The sequence below is a fragment of the Caretta caretta genome, chromosome 1 (assembly GCF_965140235.1).
Source record: "Caretta caretta isolate rCarCar2 chromosome 1, rCarCar1.hap1, whole genome shotgun sequence".
In the NCBI taxonomy this organism is placed as follows: Eukaryota; Metazoa; Chordata; order Testudines; family Cheloniidae; genus Caretta; species Caretta caretta.
In genome coordinates this window covers 118,669,323-118,690,212 of record NC_134206.1, presented here as the reverse complement: position 1 = coordinate 118,690,212, position 20,890 = coordinate 118,669,323, and the positions used below count along the sequence as shown (strand labels likewise).

General features: G+C 43.1%; 1 protein-coding gene and 1 long non-coding RNA gene across 7 annotated transcripts in view; one reads left to right on the top strand and one right to left on the bottom strand.

The window, feature by feature from the left end:
• NPAS2 (neuronal PAS domain protein 2) overlaps positions 1 to 20,890 on the top strand; it is a 199,227-nt gene that overhangs the window by 120,974 nt on the left and 57,363 nt on the right. For all 6 annotated transcript variants that reach the window (XM_075130506.1, XM_048857779.2, XM_048857768.2 and 3 more), the window contains 3 exons: positions 5,477 to 5,566; positions 8,789 to 8,909; positions 11,042 to 11,155. In XM_075130506.1, the coding sequence (XP_074986607.1) occupies positions 5,477 to 5,566; positions 8,789 to 8,909; positions 11,042 to 11,155 (325 nt within the window). The remainder of the gene's footprint in view (positions 1 to 5,476; positions 5,567 to 8,788; positions 8,910 to 11,041; positions 11,156 to 20,890) is intronic.
• Positions 2,390 to 4,053, bottom strand: LOC142070030 (uncharacterized). Its single transcript, XR_012666003.1, has 2 exons — positions 3,513 to 4,053; positions 2,390 to 2,931 (listed from the first exon to the last, which is right to left on the bottom strand). It is a non-coding gene; the product is annotated as an uncharacterized LOC142070030 (long non-coding RNA).

The following is a 20,890-nucleotide window of genomic DNA, read 5'->3' as shown; positions in this document are numbered from 1 at the left end:
CCAGCTATAAAAGCTTGCTTTTTGCAAGCAATGGCTCAAAAAAGCCCAAAATATCTTTGACTGCAGTGAAATGGTTGCTGTCTTGATAATGACCTGATCCTGCACCACTCTTGAGAGCATGAAAACAAAAGCTGCTAAAGTGGGACTTTGAAACAGTACACAGAAGATCAAGACCATGGAGATAGGAGAGAACGCTATCAACACTGGCAGATGTGAAATTGAAGGCGAAGAGTAGGAAAGAGTTGATGACTTAGTCTATCTTGGAAGTACAATATTTGCCAAGGGCCAGCTCACTAAAGAAATGAAGGCAAGAAACAGTAAAGCCGGAAGTTCATTTTCCTGTTTGTCAATCAGCTGGAAGAGTAAGAAGATGTATCTTAGGGTATGTCTACACTATGGAATAAGGTCGAATTTATAGAAGTCGTTTTTTTAGAAATTGGTTTTATATATTCGAGTGTATGTGTCCCAACAGAAAATGCTCTAAGTGCATTAAGTGCATTAACTCGGCGGAGTGCTTCCACAGTACCGAGGCTAGAGACTCATTCCTCTAGGTCACACTGCAGTCACTCACAGAGAAGGTGCAGTGAGGTAAATCTAGTCATGTATCAATCAGAGGCCAGGCTAACCTCCTTGTTCCAATAAGAACGATAACTTAGGTGCACCATTTCCTATTGGAACCCTCCGTGAAGTCCTGCCTGAAATACTCCTTGATGTAAAGACACCCCCTTTGTTGATTTTAATTCCCTGAAGCCAACCCTGTAAGCTGTGTCGTCAGTCGCCCCTCCCGCCGTCAGAGCAACAGCAGACAATCGTTCCGCGCCTTTTTTCTGTGCGGACGCCATACCAAGGCAAGCATGGAGGCCGCTCAGCTCACTTTGGCAATTAGGAGCACATTAAACACCACACGCATTATCCAGCAGTATATGCAGCACCAGAACCTGGCAAAGCGATACCGGGCGAGGAGGCGACGTCAGCGCGGTCACGTGAGTGATCAGGACATGGACACAGATTTCTCTGAAAGCATGGGCCCTGCCAATGCATGCATCATGGTGCTAATGGGGCAGGTTCATGCTGTGGAACACCGATTCTGGGCTCAGGAAACAAGCACAGACTGGTGGGACCGCATAGTGTTGCAGGTCTGGGACGATTCCCAGTGGCTGCGAAACTTTCGCATGCGTAAGGGCACTTTCATGGAACTTTGTGACTTGCTTTCCCCTGCCCTGAAGCGCATGATTACCAAGATGAGAGCAGCCCTCACAGTTGAGAAGCAAGTGGCGATAGCCCTGTGGAAGCTTGCAACGCCAGACAGCTACCGGTCAGTTGGGAATCAATTTGGAGTGGGCAAATCTACTGTGGGGGCTGCTGTGATGCAAGTAGCCCACGCAATCAAAGATCTGCTGATATCAAGGGTAGTGACCCTGGGAAATGTGCAGATCATAGTGGATGGCTTTGCTGCAATGGGATTCCCTAACTGTGGTGGGGCCATAGACAGAACCCATATCCCTATCTTGGCACCGGAGCACCAAGCCGCCGAGTACATAAACCGCAAGGGGTACTTTTCAATAGTGCTGCAATCTCTGGTGGATCACAAGGGACGTTTCACCAACATCAACGTGGGATGGCCGGGAAAGGTACATGACGCTCGCATCTTCAGGAACTCTGGTCTGTTTCAAAAGCTGCAGGAAGGGACTTTATTCCCAGACCAGAAAATAACTGTTGGGGATGTTGAAATGCCTATAGTTATCCTTGGGGACCCAGCCTACCCCTTAATGCCATGGCTCATGAAGCCGTACACAGGCAGCCTGGACAGTAGTCAGGAGCTGTTCAACTACAGGCTGAGCAAGTGCAGAATGGTGGTAGAATGTGCATTTGGACGTTTAAAGGCGCGCTGGCGCAGTTTACTGACTCGCTTAGACCTCAGCAAAACCAATATTCCCACTGTTATTACTGCTTGCTGTGCGCTCCACAGTATCTGTGAGAGTAAGGGGGAGACGCTTTTGGCGGGGTGGGAGGTTGAGGCAAATCGCCTGGCTGCTGGTTACGCGCAGCCAGACACCAGGGCGGTTAGAAGAGCACAGGAGGGCGCGGTACACATCAGAGAAGCTTTGAAAACCAGTTTCATGACTGGCCAGGCTACGGTGTGAAAGTTCTGTTTGTTTCTCCTTGATGAAACCCCCCGCCCCTTGGTTCACTCTACTTCCCTGTAAGCTAACCACCCGCCCCTCCTCCCTTCAATCACCGCTTGCAGAGGCAATAAAGTCATTGTTGCTTCACATTCATGCATTCTTTATTCATTCATCACACAAATAGGGGGATGACTACCAAGGTAGCCCAGGAGGGGTGGTGGAGGAGGGAAGGAAAATGCCACACAGCACTTTAAGCACAGCACTTTAAAAGTTTACAACTTTAAAATTTATTGAATGACAGCCTTCTTTTTTTTTGGGCAATCCTCTGTGGTGGAGTGGCTGGTTGGCCGGAGGCCCCCCCCACCACGTTCTTGGGCGTCTGGGTGTGGAGGCTATGGAACTTGGGGAGGAGGGCGGTTGGTTACAGAGGGGCTGCAGTGGCAGTCTGTGCTCCAGCTGCCTTTGCTGCAGCTCAACCATACACTGGAGCATACTGGTTTGGTCCTGCAGCAGCCTCAGCATTGAATCCTGCCTCCTCTCATCACGCTGCCACCACATTTGAGCTTCAGCCCTGTCTTCAGCCCGCCACTTACTCTCTTCAGCCCGCCACCTCTCCTCCCGGTCATTTTGTGCTTTCCTGCACTCTGACATTATTTGCCTGCACGCATTCGTCTGTGCTCTGTCAGTGTGGGAGGACAGCATGAGCTCGGAGAACATTTCATCTCGAGTGCGTTTTTTTTTTTCTTTCTAAGCTTCACTAGCCTCTGGGAAGGAGAAGATCCTGTGATCATTGAAACACATGCAGCTGGTGGAGGAAAAAAAAGGGACAGCGGTATTTAAAAAGACACATTTTATAAAACAGTGGCTACACTCTTTCAGGGTAAACCTTGCTGTTAACATTACGTACATAGCACATGTGCTTTTGTTTCAAGGTCGCATTTTTCCTCCCCCCACCGCGTGGCTACCCCGTCCACCCTCCCCGTGGCTAACAGCGGGGAACATTTCTGTTCAGCCACAGGCAAACAGCCCAACAGGAACGGGCTCCTCTGAGTGTCCCCTGAAAAAAAGCACTCTATTTCAACCAGGTGACCATGAATTATATCTCACTCTCCTGAGGATAACACAGAGAGATAAAGAACGGATGTTGTTTGAATGCCAGCAAACATACACTGCAATACTTTGTTGTACAATGATTCCCGAGTACGTGTTACTGGCCTAGAGTGGTAAAGTGTCCTACCATGAAGGACGCAATAAGGCTGCCCTCCCCAGAAACCTTTTGCAAAGGCTTTGGGAGTACATCCAGGAGAGGCGCGAATGCCGGGGCAAAGTAATCCTTTCTCATGCTTGCTTTCAAACCATGTATAGTATTTTAAAAGGTACACTCACCGGAGGTCCCTTCTCTGCCTGCCGGGTCCAGGAAGCAGCCTTGGGTGGGTTCAGGGGGTACTGGCTCCAGGTCCAGGGTGAGAAACAGTTCCTGGCTGTCGGGAAAACCGGTTTCTCCGCTTGCTTGCTGTGAGCTATTTACAACCTCATCATCATCATCATCTTCTTCGTCCCCAAAACCTGCTTCCATATTGCCTCCATCTCCATTGAAGGAGTCAAACAACACGGCTGGGGTAGTGGTGGCTGAACCCCCTAAAATGGTATGCAGCTCATCATAGAAGCGGCATGTTTGGGGTTCTGACCCGGAGCGGCCGTTCGCCTCTCTGGTAGGCTTGCCTCAGCTCCTTAAGTTTCATGCGGCACTGCTTCGGGTCCCTGTTATGGCCTCTGTCCTTCATGCCCTGGGATATTTTGACAAAGGTTTTGGCATTTCGAAAACTGGAACGGAGTTCTGATAGCATGGATTCCTCTCCCCATACAGCGATCAGATCCCGTACCTCCCGTTCGGTCCATGCTGGAGCTCTTTTGCGATTCTGGGACTCCATCGTGGTCACCTGTGCTGATGAGCTCCGCATGGTCACCTGCAGCTTGCCACGCTGGCCAAACAGGAAATGAGATTTAAAAGTTTGCGGTTCTTTTCCTGTCTACCTGGCCAGTGAATCTGAGTTGAGAGTGCTGTCCAGAGCGGTCACAATGGAGCACTCTGGGATAGCTCCCGGAGGCCAGTACCGTCGAATTGTGTCCACAGTACCCCAAATTCGACCCAGCAAGGCCGATTTCAGCGCTAATCCCCTTGTTGGGGGTGGAGTAAGGAAATCGATTTTAAGAGCCCTTTAAGTAGAACTAAAGGGCTTCATTGTGTGGATGGGTGCAGGTTTACATTGATTTAACGCTGCTAAATTTGACCTAAAGTCCTAGTGTAGACCAGGGCTTACTCACTACAAAGAGATTGTATAATGCTATTGTCCTTCCTTCTTCTAAGGATGGAGATTCCACCAACCTCCCTAGGTGATCAGCACCAATATCAGAACTTAGATCGATTGATTTATGGATCCAGACCTGCTCCCACTGAAATCAATGGGAGTTTTGCTATTGGCTCATCAGCTTCAGTGGGAGCAGGACTGGAGCTAAGAATTTAATACTGTACTTGACCAAATACTGTAAGTGCTTCTTATTTGTTTGCTTCTCATTGTTGGAGTAGTAGATGAGGCCTTGCTTTAGATACACTTAGAAGGTTTAGCTCAAGACGGAGTAGGCTATTGATTTCAGATATGGCTATGAAGAAAATATTTTTACATGATAAAATATTTTAGGGTGATATTTGTGCAAGGCAGGTGCTCCCACTTAAATCACAGGGCTGGAGAATCTGCTGCTATGTGGAATTTAAGTAATGCGCAAGTGCTATATTGACTCTCTGCACAAAGGTGAATTGTGCCACTAATGAATAATCTAATACCATGATCTTTAAAATATGTCACCTCCGTTAAACCTGAAGCTAAAGATTACTTGATCATTTCTGTTGCTTTTATTTACATGAAAGCATAGTAATATACAATGTTACATTAATACAAACAGATTAATTTTGTGGGTAATAATTATTTGAGATAGCACTGCGTCCTTTCATGATGCTTTGATATTTATACAAAGCTAACTTTTTTTAATAACTTCCAAGGATCCAGGCTTAGCCGTCTTGCATTATTATTAATTTAAAAACTGATATCTGAAATATTCTTGTAAGCCTTTTGTTGTCTCAGCTAGTATATTTTGCTGAACTACAAAGAACACTGTATAAGTGAGATAAGACTGAAATCAGAGAATTACTGTTGTGCAACTTGAGATAATGTTCCTACAGCCTACTAATAATGTGGTGGTGAGGTAAAAGGTTTTGATCAATGTACAATGAGAATTACCGATAAAAGCCCATACTACTGTTAAAGAACTCTCCACTTGTGCATTTCTCTTAGGCATTAGATGGCTTCATTATAGCAGTCACCACAGATGGAACCATCATATATGTTTCTGACAGTATTACACCTCTACTTGGACATTTACCCGTGAGTAATTCTTGCACACTCTTTTGCAGATACAAATTATGAGTCAATCCTGTAAACACCAAAACCTGCATGTAGTGTTTATTCTTGTGAGTAGTCCCATTGATTTCTAGGAATATTCACTCTGGGGGCAGGATTGGGCTCCCAGTTTATTTCTAGCATTGGTTAAAAGGGGAGGGGGAGATGAAAATGTTTTTTCCCATCAAAATTAAAAATGTATAATTTTTAAAAATATCCAACCAGTGATCTTGGTTTTTTTTAGTATGATTCATACACTTCAGTTCCCTGTTGCTGTGAAGCATTTAAAACTATATAAGACAAAGCTCTGAAGGATATTCTGGTTTGGGGAGGGACAATATGACCTAACTTCTTTTCCATCTTTGCTTTCTAGGAAAAATATCAAATGGTTTCTAGTTAAGGCTAAGATTTAGTCACGGGTATTTTTAGTAAAAGTCATAGACAGGTTATGGGCAATAAACAAAAATTCATGAGAAATACCCATGACTAAATCTGCTCCTGGGGCCCGCTGCTCTGGAGGGCCCTGAGGTACCGCTGCTCTGGGAGGCACCTGTTCCAGTGGTGGGGGCTGACTGCCCTTGACAGCCCGCTGCTCCGAGGCCCTTGGGGACTGCTTTCCTAATAGCCTCCAGGGCCGCTGCTCCAGCCGTCCTCGGGACTGTTGCTGCTTAGACAGTCCCCAGGGCCACCCCCAGGATCGATGCTGCTCAGGCCTGTTGCACCGGCTGCTGCAGGTGCGGAAGACAAGAAGGTCACAGAAAGTCATGGAATCTGTGACTTCCGCAACCTGTGTGACAGAATCACAGCCTTACTTATAGTTGATGGGGAATACTATGTGCTGCTGGTGATGATGTCCTTCTGAGATGTGCACTGAGGGTCTGGTTCTACTCCATTGAAATAAAGGGCAAGACTCCTCTTGACTTCAGTGGAATAGGATCAGATCCTGCACTGGTTGACTGATGTCACCAGGCTGTTGGGCTGTGAAGGTCTGCTGCTGGTCTGGTGCCTTCCAAAGGAAAGCAGCCTTTTAAGGATTGTTCCCAGGAAGGTGGTAGTGGTGGAGTTGCTCCTCTATGTGGCTGTGTGCTGGGGGGGATTGGTTACTGGGTCTCATGTCCCAAAGACGCTCCTATGCTATGCTGTGTCTAACTTGTGGAGCAGGGGAGAAGAGGAGTTGTTTTTTCTGCTCCTGCTGGTGATACTGGACTGGGACAGATGGTATGGTAATTAAGGCATTAATCCTCGCTTATTTTTAGTAGTTCAGTCTCCATATAAATACATAGCCAGAAGCAACAGGAAGTACTTCTATGCCACATTCTTTTTTTGCTTAGGAAAATTATAATTATGTTTTTCGCTCATTTCGCCATTCAGCCAAATATGTTAAATATATTCCATCCAACAAAATATATCTAACATATTCCACTAAGCTATAATACGATGAGTAATTATTTTCTTCTTAGGTGAAACAATGTCATGAAATAAAGACGTCTGGTGGTGAACGTAGGAATATTGCTATGCAACAGTAACAAAGTAGCTCAAGCTAAAACCACCTACTTTATTTTTCTTTAGTCCTCCGCAGTGCAGGAGTTCAATAATTTTTCTGTCATTTGTGGGCAGAGAGATTGCCTCTTACTGTCCTAAGGTCTGTTGGGCCCAATGATTTCCACAGAATTTCTTCAATTTTCAAGGTTTTTCAGATGTTTGTCTCAGTGTTAAGGAAACTTTTTTCATTGCTTTCCCCTCTATTCTTGAATCCTACTGGAAACTAGGGATCCAATTCAGGAAAACATTCTTATTCAGGAAGGGCAATTAAGCATGTGCTTGAGTCCTTCTGAAGTCAATGAGAATTAAACCCTATTTCAATAAGGACGTATTTAGGCAGGTACTTAAATACTTTCCTGAATTGGGATCTAAAACTGTAAACTGGTTATTCTTTCTGCATCCTACTAGTCTTTAGCATGATAACCTTGTCTGAAATCCAATCCCAAATATGGAAATGGATCGTTATTATTTATTTTGTGGTAGCTCCTAGGAGCTCTAGGCATGGATTTTGATTTTGATTTAATTGGGGTTGGACCTGCTTTGAGCAGGGCGTTGGACTAGATGACCTCCTGAGGTCTCTTTCAACCCTAATCTATGATTCTACGACTTTATTCTGCTGGCACTGTGTAAACACAAAACAAAAAAGATGGGACGCTCCCACCCTGCAGGGACCTAAAGCCCAGGCTCCAGCCCAAGCCTGGAAATCTAAACAGCAGTGAAACAGCCCTGCAGCCAGAGCCCTGCAAGCCTGAGTCAGCTGGCATGGGCCTGCTGTGTGTTTTTCTTTGCTGTGTAGACATATGGAGTATGGGCCAGACTGTGCAGTTAAGCCAGTGGCCAGTTGGTGGCAGTTCAGAGCCCCACCAATCCAGCCGGGATTGTGTCTGAAGATGCACAATCCCTACCAAAGCTCGCCTATGGAGACAAGGGGAGTTCACGTGCTGCACTGTCCCTTTGGATGGTGTAGCACTCCTCTACTGTTTGCTTGACCAGCTCTAGCTGGGACATAGGTAGGGGCAAAGCCATGGACACACCTCTTCCCTGCCTCCCCTTGCTGGTTTGTGCTCCTGGAGGCAGCAAGAGGAGGCAGTCCCTGCACATCCCGAAGCTCAGAAACTGCAACTGTGGCTGTGCTTTGCAGGTGGAAAGGCTCACTACACCCTCTCTGTCCACAGTCTGTCCCTATATGAGCAGCAGCAACTTCCCTTGGAATGGGTTACCTTTAAAGGTTTAATTCTAATGAAGAAAACTTAAGCTTAGTGGAACTTCACAGGTGTCAATGGAGTTACACCAGAGATGGATTTGGCCCAGCGTGTACTACTTTTGTTCAGTATAATATCTGATGATGATAATACAGAGCACAATTTTAAGAAGTGTCTGCCTAACTTGTATACCCGCTTACCTATTTTAGACCAGAGCAACTGCCCATGGAAGTCCACAGAAAGATTCCCACTGACTTCCATGGGCTTTGGATCTGGCACTTTGTGTATTTAAGTGCCTATGGGCATGGAAAGTTTAGACAGCTGCTTATGAAATTTGGGCCCTCTGTTTGGTTTTGCAAATAAAGTTCAGTCCCAATTGCAGAAAATGGCAGGTTGGTGGAGAATGAGAATGTCACTCTTTTTTTGTTTTAATCATTTGTACTTTCTTTTCTTTTCTTTGCAGTGTGATGTCATGGATCAGAATTTGTTAAATTTTCTCCCAGAACAGGAACATTCAGAAGTTTATAAAGTATTATCTTCTCATATGCTTATGGCAGATTCTGCCTCACCAGATTCCCTAAAGAGTAAGTTTTGTTTTATCATTCCCACTAAACAAAAAGCATGGGAGAGAAAAGATTTCTCTCTTGCAAGGGTAGAGTGTCTATGTGATATATGAATATTTTGCATCTTTAGATATATTTTCATTCATTTTGAAACAAATGTTGCCACCGGGAGTGATCCTTCTGTTCAATTTCAAACTAGACTCATTGCATTTATTTACTAAAGCAAGATTGCTTGCAGTTATGTTAATTATAAAATATTGTGTCTTAGGAGAGAGCTAAGGAAAACAGGTTTGGCCATGGAAATTTAGAAAAGTTCAGTGGAAACAAATCACATCTTAATTGATGTTTCAACCTAGTTCAGTTATATTCTGTCCATAGATACTCTAGTGATGCACACCTGTGTTTTACATTGCATTTGAAATATTTCAGAGTAACAGCCGTGTTAGTTTGTATTTGCAAAAAGAAAAGGAGTACTTGTGGCACCTTAGAGACTAACCAATTTATTTGAGCATAAGCTTTCGTGAGCTACAGCTCACTTCATCGGATGCATACTGTGGAAAGTTTAGAAGATCTTTTTACAGACACAAAGCATGAAAAAATGGGTGTTTACCACTACAAAAGGTTTTTTCTCCCCCCACCCCACTCTCCTGCTGGTAATAGCTTATCTAAAGTGATCACTCTCCTTACAATGTGTATGATAATCAAGGTGGGCCATTTCCAGCACAAATCCAGGGTTTAACAAGAACCTCTGGGCGGGGGAGGAAAAAACAACGGGAAATAGGTTACCTTGCATAATGATTTAGCCACTCCCAGTCTCTATTGAAGCCTAAGTTAATTGTATCCAGTTTGTAAATGAATTCCAATTCAACAGTCTCTCGCTGGAGTCTGGTATTGAAGTTTTTTTGTTGTAATATCGCAACTTTCATGTCTGTAATCGCGTGACCAGAGAGATTGAAGTGTTCTCTGACTGGTTTATGAATGTTATAATTCTTGACAGCTGATTTGTGTCCATTTATTCTTTTACGTAGAGACTGTCCAGTTTGACCAATGTACATGGCAGAGGGGCATTGCTAGCACATGATGGCATATATCACATTGGTGGACGTGCAGTCCCCCCCCCCCCCCCCCGAGGGTCTTGTTAAACCCTGGATTTGTGCTGGAAATGGCCCACCTTGATTATCATACACATTGTAAGGAGAGTGATCACTTTAGATAAGCTATTACCAACAGGAGAGTGGGTTTGTGTGGGGGGTGGGGGGGAGATAACCTGGATTTGTGCTGGAAATGGCCCAACTTGATTATCATACACATTGTAAGGAGAGTGATCACTTGAGATAAGCTATTACCAGCAGGAGAGTGGGGTGGGGGGAGAGAAAACCTTTTGTAGTGGTAAACACCCATTTTTTCATGCTTTGTGTCTATAAAAATATCTTCTATACTTTCCACAGTATGCATCCAATGAAGTGAGCTGTAGCTCACGAAAGCTTATGCTCAAATAAATTGGTTAGTCTCTAAGGTGCCACAAGTACTCCTTTTCATTTGAAATATGTGTAAATTATTCAGAATTTATTTTATCATTTAATTTATTTTTCATAAATAATCCTTTCACATACTTCATTTAAATTAGTTCTAAGAGTGGGGTAAAAAATATAGAACAGACGACAATAGAATCTATACAATTTTTAAAAAATCTACTATATAAAAAACACTCTGATATTCCAAGGTTAATTTAAAAACAAATTGACTGTTTTTCCCCCAAACAGAAGACATGAAAAATCTGTGAATTATGGAAAGAAAAACCTAAATAAATAAGGGTTTTAAATTAAGGGCCTGATTCTGCACTCCATTTTACCAGATTTATGGTAGTGTAATTCCTTTAATAAAATTGGCGTAATGGAGTGGAGAGTCAGGCCCTAATTGTGCAAATCAGTCATGAGAAAAAGTCTGTTAGGAGTGTTGAACATTCTGGATTTATTTAGGGTTCTTTTCACAGAGGCTTCGATCCTGCAATTAGCATGGTGGTAGACTGCGCTCAGTGGGGCTCTGAGTGAGTGTAGGCATACACTACTAGTTGCAGGATTGGGACCAAATTTTCCACTCATGTTTAGTTTAAATAGCCTATTTATTTGTTTCTCCTTTTTCTAACAATCCAGCTGACAATGATTTAGAGTTTTACTGTCATCTTCTGAGAGGAAGTTTGAACCCGAAGGAATTTCCAACATATGAATACATAAAATTTGTAGGAAATTTTCGGTCTTACAGCAATGGTAAGCCTTAACTTCTGTGTAAATGTTACTAAACATTTTATTTGTGAAAAAATATATGTGGTTACATAGAACAGACAGACTTTAACTGAAAGAGTTATTTCTAACGTTATGGGGTGAATTTTAGTTCACAAAGAATTTAGCAACTGATTAGTAACAGCCAGATGTATATCGGTAAAGTCAGTAGCGGTGTAAACTCTCCCTGTCAGTGCACTTCACTTCTAGATTGTGACCACAGTTATCCTGTTCTGGGTATCTGCTACCTTTGTCCGATGGTGACAGGCTTGGGAACAGTTTGATTACATTGACTAACACTAACAATGGATAAAATTAAGATCCCTAAGCTCACTTTCACTTCTGAAAATTTGACTCCTGGCAGGCTCCGTTGCTGAAAAAAACTACTGAACCTTCTCCTTCACCACCTCTCCAGGGAATTGTTGTTAAGTGTTGTAGCACTTCATGACAAAGCGTATGATATTGTAGGCTCCCAAGAAATCACAGCTGTGTTGTTAGATTTTCTCCTTTTGGGAAATGTGCCATTGCGGCCACTAAAGCATTTAGACCGGATCCTCTGAGGTGCCAAGCAAGCTCAACTCCCATTGACTTCAGGGGTGGTTGGGGTCACTGAGTATCTCAAAGGAGCAGATCTATGAATCCCAAACTGTTCAGTTTTGCATTCCATCCCCAGTAGCCTATACTTATAGAATAAGAAGGGAAGAATTAAATTCAGCAAAAACCTTACAGTTTTAATACAGTATATTAATTAACCTTAATACAGTATATTCAGACTGAGGAGATAAGTTTTCAAGGGATGACAAATAATTTGTATGTAATGTGTTTTAACAAATAGGTTGCTATACAGCTATTCAGAGACAGAAAAGAAACACTTCTTTATTACTTCTTCTTCCCTTGCCCCGCAGAGTTTGCCTTAGATATTTTGTCTGAATTCCAAAGAGTAGTATTTCAGAAGTTGCTGTTATTGTTCCAAATGGGTTATCCTGTGCAAAAAATCCTCACTATGCTTTCTAAAAGCCACACACCACATTATGAAAAGCTTTCCTGCCCCATTTAACTTTCTGGTCTTGATCCATATGACAAAAACAGAAATGCACATACAGCATGGTAAAATGTATTTCTTTCTTAGTTTCATGTGATTTGTGGGTTTATTCATATAAAAACATAAAACTGCCTTTCTATTTTCTATGTTTATTCTCTTTACGGTGCTGAATTAAGTGAAATTTAGCAGAATGACATACACACAAACTGAGTCGTGTAGCTTTCTAGAACAGAAGCTTGATTTCAAGTGATGACCCATAAGGATATATTTCTTACTTGGAGAGTTTTTGATCAATTGATCTACAGAGATTCTCAATTTTTCTCCATTCATGATCCTAAAACTGCCCTCTATTTTCCTACCATGACACCATATACCAGCGCACAGACATAGCCCTTTAATAAGGGGAACTTGCTATTGTTCAGAAAAATAACTTTTAAAAATTCTGTCCCTGGAAAATTCTCCCCTAGTTTAGTGTGTTAAAAGGTTCTCTCTAAGGGCCTGGTCTGATGTCCATTAAAGACAGTGGGGGTATCTTCATAGATGTCAATGGGCATTGACTCAGACAATTGCACCAAATGCACCAATTTATAGCTTTCATATGTTGGCAGGTATTGCTTTGTGCTTTAATTCATTTTTGTTCTTCCTCTTTCTTTTCCTTCTGACCTAGCTAAAATTTAAATCCAGGCAGGTTCCAGTATTAAAAAACGCCAGAACTTTCCCCTTGACCTTTCATGGCCCCATTTTCTAAATCTCTCCCTCTGTTCTTCTCCCTTTCAACCTCTCATCTGTCTCAGACCCTTCTGGTTGATAGGTGGGGTTTTGCCTCTCTCTGTCTCCACGTGGTGAGGTTTCATCTCTCAGAATCTTTCTTTTTCTTCCATATGGTAGAGATGTGCGATCGGGAAAATGCCAACCACCTACTTCAAACTATGGGACCAGTGGTGGTTGCGAAGCAGGAGGGCACAGGTTGGAGAAAATAGGAGTGGCCCTACCTCCTCCAGAGTCTCTGGTGACCCATTCATCAGCTGGAGGAGGAGGGGAGGTGATTGGTCTCTTACTTTCCCCTTTAACTGATTTAAAGCTTAGCCTGGGTCCTTAGGAGTCTGTTTTACTTCTGTTTCAGCAGCCCTGCCTCGCCTCCCCTTAACTGTGGGTTTGGAGCTGTGTTTAGAAGATGCTGTGGTTCTGACTGATTGCCTGTTTTAGGGAGTCAGCAAGGAATTTCTTAGTCCCATTGGGACCAAATTGGCAGAGGCCTGATGGGCTTTTTTGCCTTCCTCACAGCTTCCTGGAGGCAGAGTTAGGTTAAATAGGCACAGAATTTAGTAATTAGTTGTAATACTTGATAGGGTTGTTAGTTCATCACAGGTTTCTAGGGTGGTTAAAAAGCTAAATGGGCCAGTTCCCAGAAGTAAAAGACCTAGGAATTTGCTGACGGGCCTTCTGCTCATGGGATAGGGGGTGCATTGGTGTTTGTGGACCAAGGTCCCCCATTTAGTACCTTCTATTCCCATTACAGAGGTGTGGGCTTGTGTGTATGCGAAAGGATTCAGATGAGGAAGCTGAGTCATAGGGGTAGGCTGAGGAGAGTCTACCCCAAGTTATGGGTTGTATGATAGGAGCCCTGTAACCTCCACACTGGAACCACTTAAAATGCCTGGTATGTGAGAGAATGGGTGACAGGTGGGTAGCCCCCCACCCCATGCCAAGTTTAATAAAGTTGTGGCTACTTAAAATTCATCCAGTGTCTGTTCTCATTCACCGCCATCTGTGTCAAGGGGAGAACTGCAGCATTCTCTTCTTGATTTTGGTTGGCCTCTGAGTTGTTGGAGGGCCCAGCAGCTTCAGTGCCATTGAGTTTTTGGTGTGAACAGAAGTGTGCTGGGTTTCCTGCTGTGTTCCAGTGGGAGAGGGCTCAGTCAGGCAGGAGCGGTGCTCCCAAGATTCAGGCTCTAGTGCCTGGCAAAACTCTTTTCTGTTCCTTGGCAGGCTACCAAGCTGTTGCTTCCGTGGTACAGAGGGAGCTGTGTGTGATTACCAGATGGAAATGGTAGAATTATTATTAATAATAATACAGAAAAGGCAGAAGTGTTCAATACATATTTCTGTTCTGTATTTGGGAAGAAAATATGTGATGTAGTATCATATGATGGTGATAACACTCTTTCCATTCCACTAGTATCTTACAAGGATGGTAAACAGCTGCTGCGACAATGAGACATTTTTAAATAAGCAGGTCCAGATAACTTGCATCCAAGAGTTTTAAAAGAGCTGGCGATTAGTTCGCTAGACAATTAATGTTGATTTTCAATAAGGCTTGAAGCACTGGGGAAGTTCCAGAAGACTTGAATAAAACTAATGTTGTGCCCATATTTAAAAGGGGCAAACAGGATGACCAAGGCCTGTCAGTATGACATTGATCTCAGGCAAAATAATGGAGTGGATGATACAGGACTCTATTAATAAAGAATTAAAGGAGAATAGAATAATTAATGCCAGTCAACATGAGTCAATGACCTGGAAGAAAACATAAAATCGTCACTGATAAAGTTTGCAAAGGATACAAAAATTGGGAGAGTGGTAAATAATGAAGAGGACAGGACACTGATTCAAAGTGATCTGGATTGCTTGGTAAACTGGGTGCAAGCAAATATGTTTTTAATGGGGCTAAATGTAAATGAGTACATCTAGGAACAAACAATGTAGGCCATACAGGATGGGGGATTCTATTCTGGGAAGCAGTTACTCTGAAAGGAATTTGGGGATTATGCTGGATAATCAGCTGAACATGAGCTCCCAGTGCAAACGTGATCCTTCGATGCCTGCATAGGAGAATCTATGGAGTAGGAGTAGAGAGTTTATTTTACCTCTGTATTTGGCACTGGTGCAACTTCTGCTGGAATACTGTGTCCAGTTCTGGTGACATAATTCAAGAAGGATGTTGATAAATCGTAGAGGGTTCAGAGAAGAGCCACAAGAATGATTAAAGAATTAGAAAACATGCCTTATAGTGATAGACTCAAGGAGCTCAATCTGTTTAGTTTAACAAAGAGAAGATTAGGGGGTGATATGAACACAGTTTATAAGTACCTACACAGGGGAACAAATATTTGATAAATTGTCTTGTCAGTGTGTCACGCAAAGGTATAACACGATCCAATGGCTGGAAGGTGAAGCTAGACAAATTCAGACTGGAAATAAGGTGTAAATTTTTAACAATGAGAGTAATTAACCATTGGAACAATTGCAAGGGTCATTGTGGATTCTTCATCACTGGCAATTTTAAAATCAAGATTGGATGTTTGCATAAAAGCTCTGCTCTAGGAATTATTTGGGGGGAAGTTCTGTGGCCTGTGTTACACAGGAGGTCAGACTAGATGATCACGATGGTCCCTTCTGGTCTTGATGATCACTTTAGATAAGCTATTACCAGCAGGACAGTGGGGTGTGAGGAGGTATTGTTTCATGGTCTCTGTGTGTATATAATGTCTTCTGCAGTTTCCACGGTATGCATCCGATGAAGTGAGCTGTAGCTCACGAAAGCTCATGCTCAAATAAATTGGTTAGTCTCTAAGGTGCCACAAGTACTCCTTTTCCTTCTGGTCTTGAAATCTGTGAATCTATGAAACAGTAGGCAGTGCTGTTTGGTTGGTGCTGTTCTCTCAGACCTGCATGAGCAGGAGTGTAAGGGAAACACAACAGCTTCAGTGACCCACTCAGACTTCTCTATAGCTCACCATGGGGTTGAGACCTGCTGGTCTAATAATTAGTTATTCTTTTTTCCATTAAATAAATACCAGTTTTCCAGCCAATTTCCCTTTTTCTGCCAACCACACATTGGCACCTCAGCAGGGTGCGATGTCAGCACTCTTGGATAGAGGGGTACGAGGAGTGGGAGGGGAGAGACATTCCAAAGACTTGCATTGTGGTACTCTTCCACTGGCCCAAGAATCTGCCTTTGAAAGTTGTTCTTGAAGGAAAAAATAATGAAGCTAGGAATAGGAAAACAATTAGCCAAGTACACTGTGAAGGGAGAAGAAAAAATGAAGCTTAATTAGCAAAGATGATTCCTCGTGAATGCATGCAAGAATGTTTTTCCTTGCAGCATTTCACAGCAGTGAACATGTTTTTACGCATGGGGACTTGGTACAGGATGTTCTTCCTTTAGTAAAAGTCTCTCATTTTTTTTAGTTGTTTGATGCCGTTTCTGACCTAAGTTTTTAGCAACTTGTTTTGGCTCTTTCTGGGAAATATTCACTGAATGTACTCTGACCTCGTGTTTCTACTACATTAATATGAGTTCCCATTCAGCTTATTTCATGCAGGCTGTATCTGATCAGAATATGTAATTGTAAAGTTCTGATTCATGTAATGTCAGACACATTCATGATAGGAACAGTCAGTCTAACAAATCTTTCCCATGTTTCCTTTTCATTTAACCATCACTAAAGTTTGGAAGTTTCACTAGGTCCATGTTGCCTCACATACTCTTATGCAAAACTTTTTTTAATAAGTCACTAATTTTCTTTCATGTGACCTTCCCTGAAGAATCTGCTCATTAACCTCAAAGGTGCATTTATTATTTTTAATTATTTATATTACAATAGTGTGTAACACCCCAACTGAGATGAAAGCCCCATTGTGCTAAGCACTGTACAATCACCTCCTGATTCCCAGTCCAGTGCCATATACACTAGGCCATGCTGCCTCCCTAGGAGATATGTTTTGTCTTAGAGCAGCAAGTAAAGATGGACTTTAGTGATCTAATTCTGAAGGTTGAGAGTTTCGAAGCCAACTAGAGGTTTTACTCACACAACCCTCACTAATTTCAGTGGCATGTCTGGCTAAATCCCCTAGACAGCTCTGAAAGTCTCAGCCATGAGCTTTTTTTTTTTTTTTTTGTTACCTTGGAGATGTTACAGAGACCCTTCCATACCTTCCATATAATACAGTACAGACACCTTGCATGCAACAGGCTGATTGTTTGACAATTATTTTCACTTTTCAACGAGCCAGATCGTACACCCCTGGCTCCACCCATGTAAGGGTCCTCCACTTGTTGAACATCCCTCCTACACTCAGAAGGAAGGCTCAAGACACCTTCCTAGCACCTTGTCTTCACCCCTATGCCCAGATTGAGTGGAGGGGACTTTGTGAAGTCTGGAGTCCATGCAGCAAGAAGGGAGGGAGGCAGGACAGAGACATGATTATGGCTCAGTGGAAATTACCCAGAAAAGTTAATATAGCTAAAGGCACATATTCACTGTTCTACAGATTCGCTTACCCCAGGGCCTCAGGGGCTAGCCATAGCCAGAGGGGATCCCTGGCAACATAGCTGTAATGGAGCTGGGCTGACAGAGAAGAAACGGGGTGCTGGGAGTCAGAACTGTAACACAGAAACACTAGGTTTGGAGGCAGGTTCCATGGCTTTGACCACAGAGAGCCAAACCCTGATCCCTGATGATGTGCTGTGAGGAAATCTCTGTGACAGTGTCTTCACTGCAGAGTTAATTTAGTTACAGTGGAGTCACCTCTTCTCAAATTAGCCTGAGCAGCACAGAGTGATTGTGTTGTCAGCTGACAAATTGCGCTAACGAGCTGTTGCCTGTCTCCTGTGACAGGCCAGCCACTTCAAGTTAAAAACACTAACATGCTTGAGTTAAGCGTTTGTGTGTGTGGATGAGACTCGAGTTAGGGGCAACACTCGAGTGATAACTCAAGTTACTCTGCAGTGAAGACAAGCATGGTAAGGAAGTGCTTGTGAGTCCACTGTCTCTCCAGATTAGCTCTCTAAATGTTAACAGGCTTCAATGACAAAGGATTTTTATACTTTAGGATTTCCGGGAGCCAGCAGGGGAAGATAGCTGCCTAGGCTTGGAGCTCCTGCTTGACACCCCTCCCCACTTAAAATCTGCCAACATCCAGTATACTAAAGCTATGTTTTTTTATCTCTGGGTGGTTCATCCTGCTCTTTACATTATAATAGCAGATGGATGCATTTTTGGACACCCCCCCCCGCATCCTTCCACCCCAACCCCTTCCCTTCCCCCTCCGCCCCCATTGCAAAGAAACAGAGGCTCTTTGTCAGCCCTGTAAAGAGCAGCATAGCACCACCTGAGGATGAGGCCCTGATAGGTCTGGAGCAAGTCTATAAAATACTAAAACAGATATCTGAAGAGCAGATCCTGCTTAAGAAAATATCAGAAGCTCTCTCTGAAATTAAAGCCATCATTGTACTATACCAGATAGTTTGCAGGGGCTATCTTGCAGGATTGGGGAGGCAGAAACTGGAATCTCCACCTCAGAGGACAATATGGGCTCTGTTAGGATCACCACAGAGCAGTAACAAAGTCTGATCCACAAGCTACAAGATAGGATGAGTGATCTATGAAAATGTGGTCTACATGAAATACCATAAGGTGGGTGCACAACTGGTTGAAAGATGGTACTCAAAGAGTAGTTATCAATGGTTCACTGTCAAACTGGGAGAGTGTAGGTAGTGGGGTCCACACTAGTCAGTCCTACATCCAATACAATTCAATATTTTCATTCATGACTTGGATAATGGAGTGGAGAATGTGCTTATAACATTTGTAGATGAGACCAAGCTGGGAGGACAGGATTAGAATTCAAAATGACCTTGATAAATTGGAGAATTGGTCTGAATTCAACAGGAAGAACTTCAATAAAGACAAGTGCAAAGTACTTCACTTAGGAAGGAAAAATCAAATGCACAGATACAAAATGGGGAATAAGTGGCTAAATGGTAGCACTGCTGAAAAGGATCTGGGGGTTCTAGTGGATCACAAATTGAATATGAGTCAACAATGTGATGAAGTTGCAAAAAACTAACAATCTGTAATGTATTAGCAGGAATGTTTCATGTAAGACAGAGGAGGTGATTGTCCTGCTCCATGTGGCACTGATAGTACTCCAGGTGAGGCTCTATGTCCACATCTGGGTGCCACACTTTAGGAAGGATGCGGGCAAATGGAGAGAGTCCAGAATAGAGCAACAAAAATGATAAAGGGTTCCGAAAACCTGACCGCTGAGGGAAGGTTAATAAAACTTGGCCTGTTCAGTTTTAAGAAAAGAATCTTGGGGGTGGACCTGACACCTTCCTTGGATACATTAAGGGCTGTTACAAAGAGGACTGTGATCAGCTGTTTTCCATGTGCACTGAAGGTAGGATGAAAAGTAATTGGCTTAATCTGCAGCAAGGGAGATTTAGGTTAGATATTAGGAAAAACCTTTTAACTAGAAGGGTAATTAAACTCTGGAACAGACTTCCAAGCAAGGTTGTGGAATCACCATCATTGGAGGCTTTGTTGTCTTGCTACCTTACTTACAGTGACCTTAAGAACATCATAATGGTAATCTATGCAGTTTAAAATGTGGCTGGTAAAAATTGGCTTATATGCCCAGGGCTGAGGGCAATATTTCAATTCTGATGAGCCTTTAAATAGCCAGCCAGTGGAGGGCCATTCACTGTGATTTTTGGATCTGTTTGGCTATAGGAGGTGTTGAGGGTGTTTCTTCTTGTTTCCCACCCCTCATGTTTTTCCATATATTTCCACATATATTTCCTGCAGGTCTTTGACTTCTGATGCACAGTTGCATGTATCTTTCAGCCCACAAACATTACTTAAAAATGTACTCAGGGATGTTCACCATTTTCACCTGCTTATCTCAGCCTCTTGCAGAGGTTAGGGGAGGTGCAGGAAATATTCATATATTTATGCATTCAACTTGGGGCAGAGGGGAAGTGTACATTCGGGCTGTTCCTCTCTAACCTCCTGATCTTTCTTTCCACTCTGACTCAGTGTGGTTTTCTCACACCCTTGTCCTCCTACCTCCTCTCAACTTTCTCTTACCCACTTACCACTCTATCCTCTCTTCTCTATCTAAACTCCTTATGAGTTCCCCTGGCTATGCCTTACCCTGGATTCCTCTCCCTGTCCCTACCCCTGGGTCTCCAGGGGCATAACATGAGATGCTTTCCCCCTGTGAGTACCTGTGGCTAACTTACATATGTTTCTTGGAACATAAAAGGAATTGGTAACCCTATAAAAAAAGGGGAAAATTGTATCTCACTTTAGATCTAACATTCCTCTGGGTAACCCACCTCACTGAGTCAGAGGCTGAAAAGCTTTAAAAGGCTGGGTTGTTTAGTAATTAATTGGTGAGGTCCAGGGGTGTGTCATTCCTGTTCATTAAAAACTGAATACACAGATCTTGTCCACTTATAAAGACATGGAGGGTAGACTCCTAATTGTTAATGTTCATATCTCCAATATTACATACACTCTATGCTGCCAGCAAAGAGGATTCCTCCTTTTACACTCAGTTATTTTCAAGATTAAATTACACCTCCCTAGAACATTTGATTCTAGTGGGTAACTTCAAGGAAGCGTTAGCCCTGCTTTTGGATAAATTGAGCTGATCCCGGCAATCCTAATCCTCTGCTAAGAAGACTATTGTTGCCCAGATGCAGGAATTGAGTTTAAAGGCCATATGGAGGCTGCAGCATCCTACAGGTAGAGACTACACCTTTTACTCATTTCCCCCCGATCCAACCAATCAATTATTTTTTAGTAATAAGTGGTTTTGTGAGCTCTGTAATTAACAATTAAATAAAACTGATTACGATCTGTGATCATGCACCTGTGGTATTGCAAGCT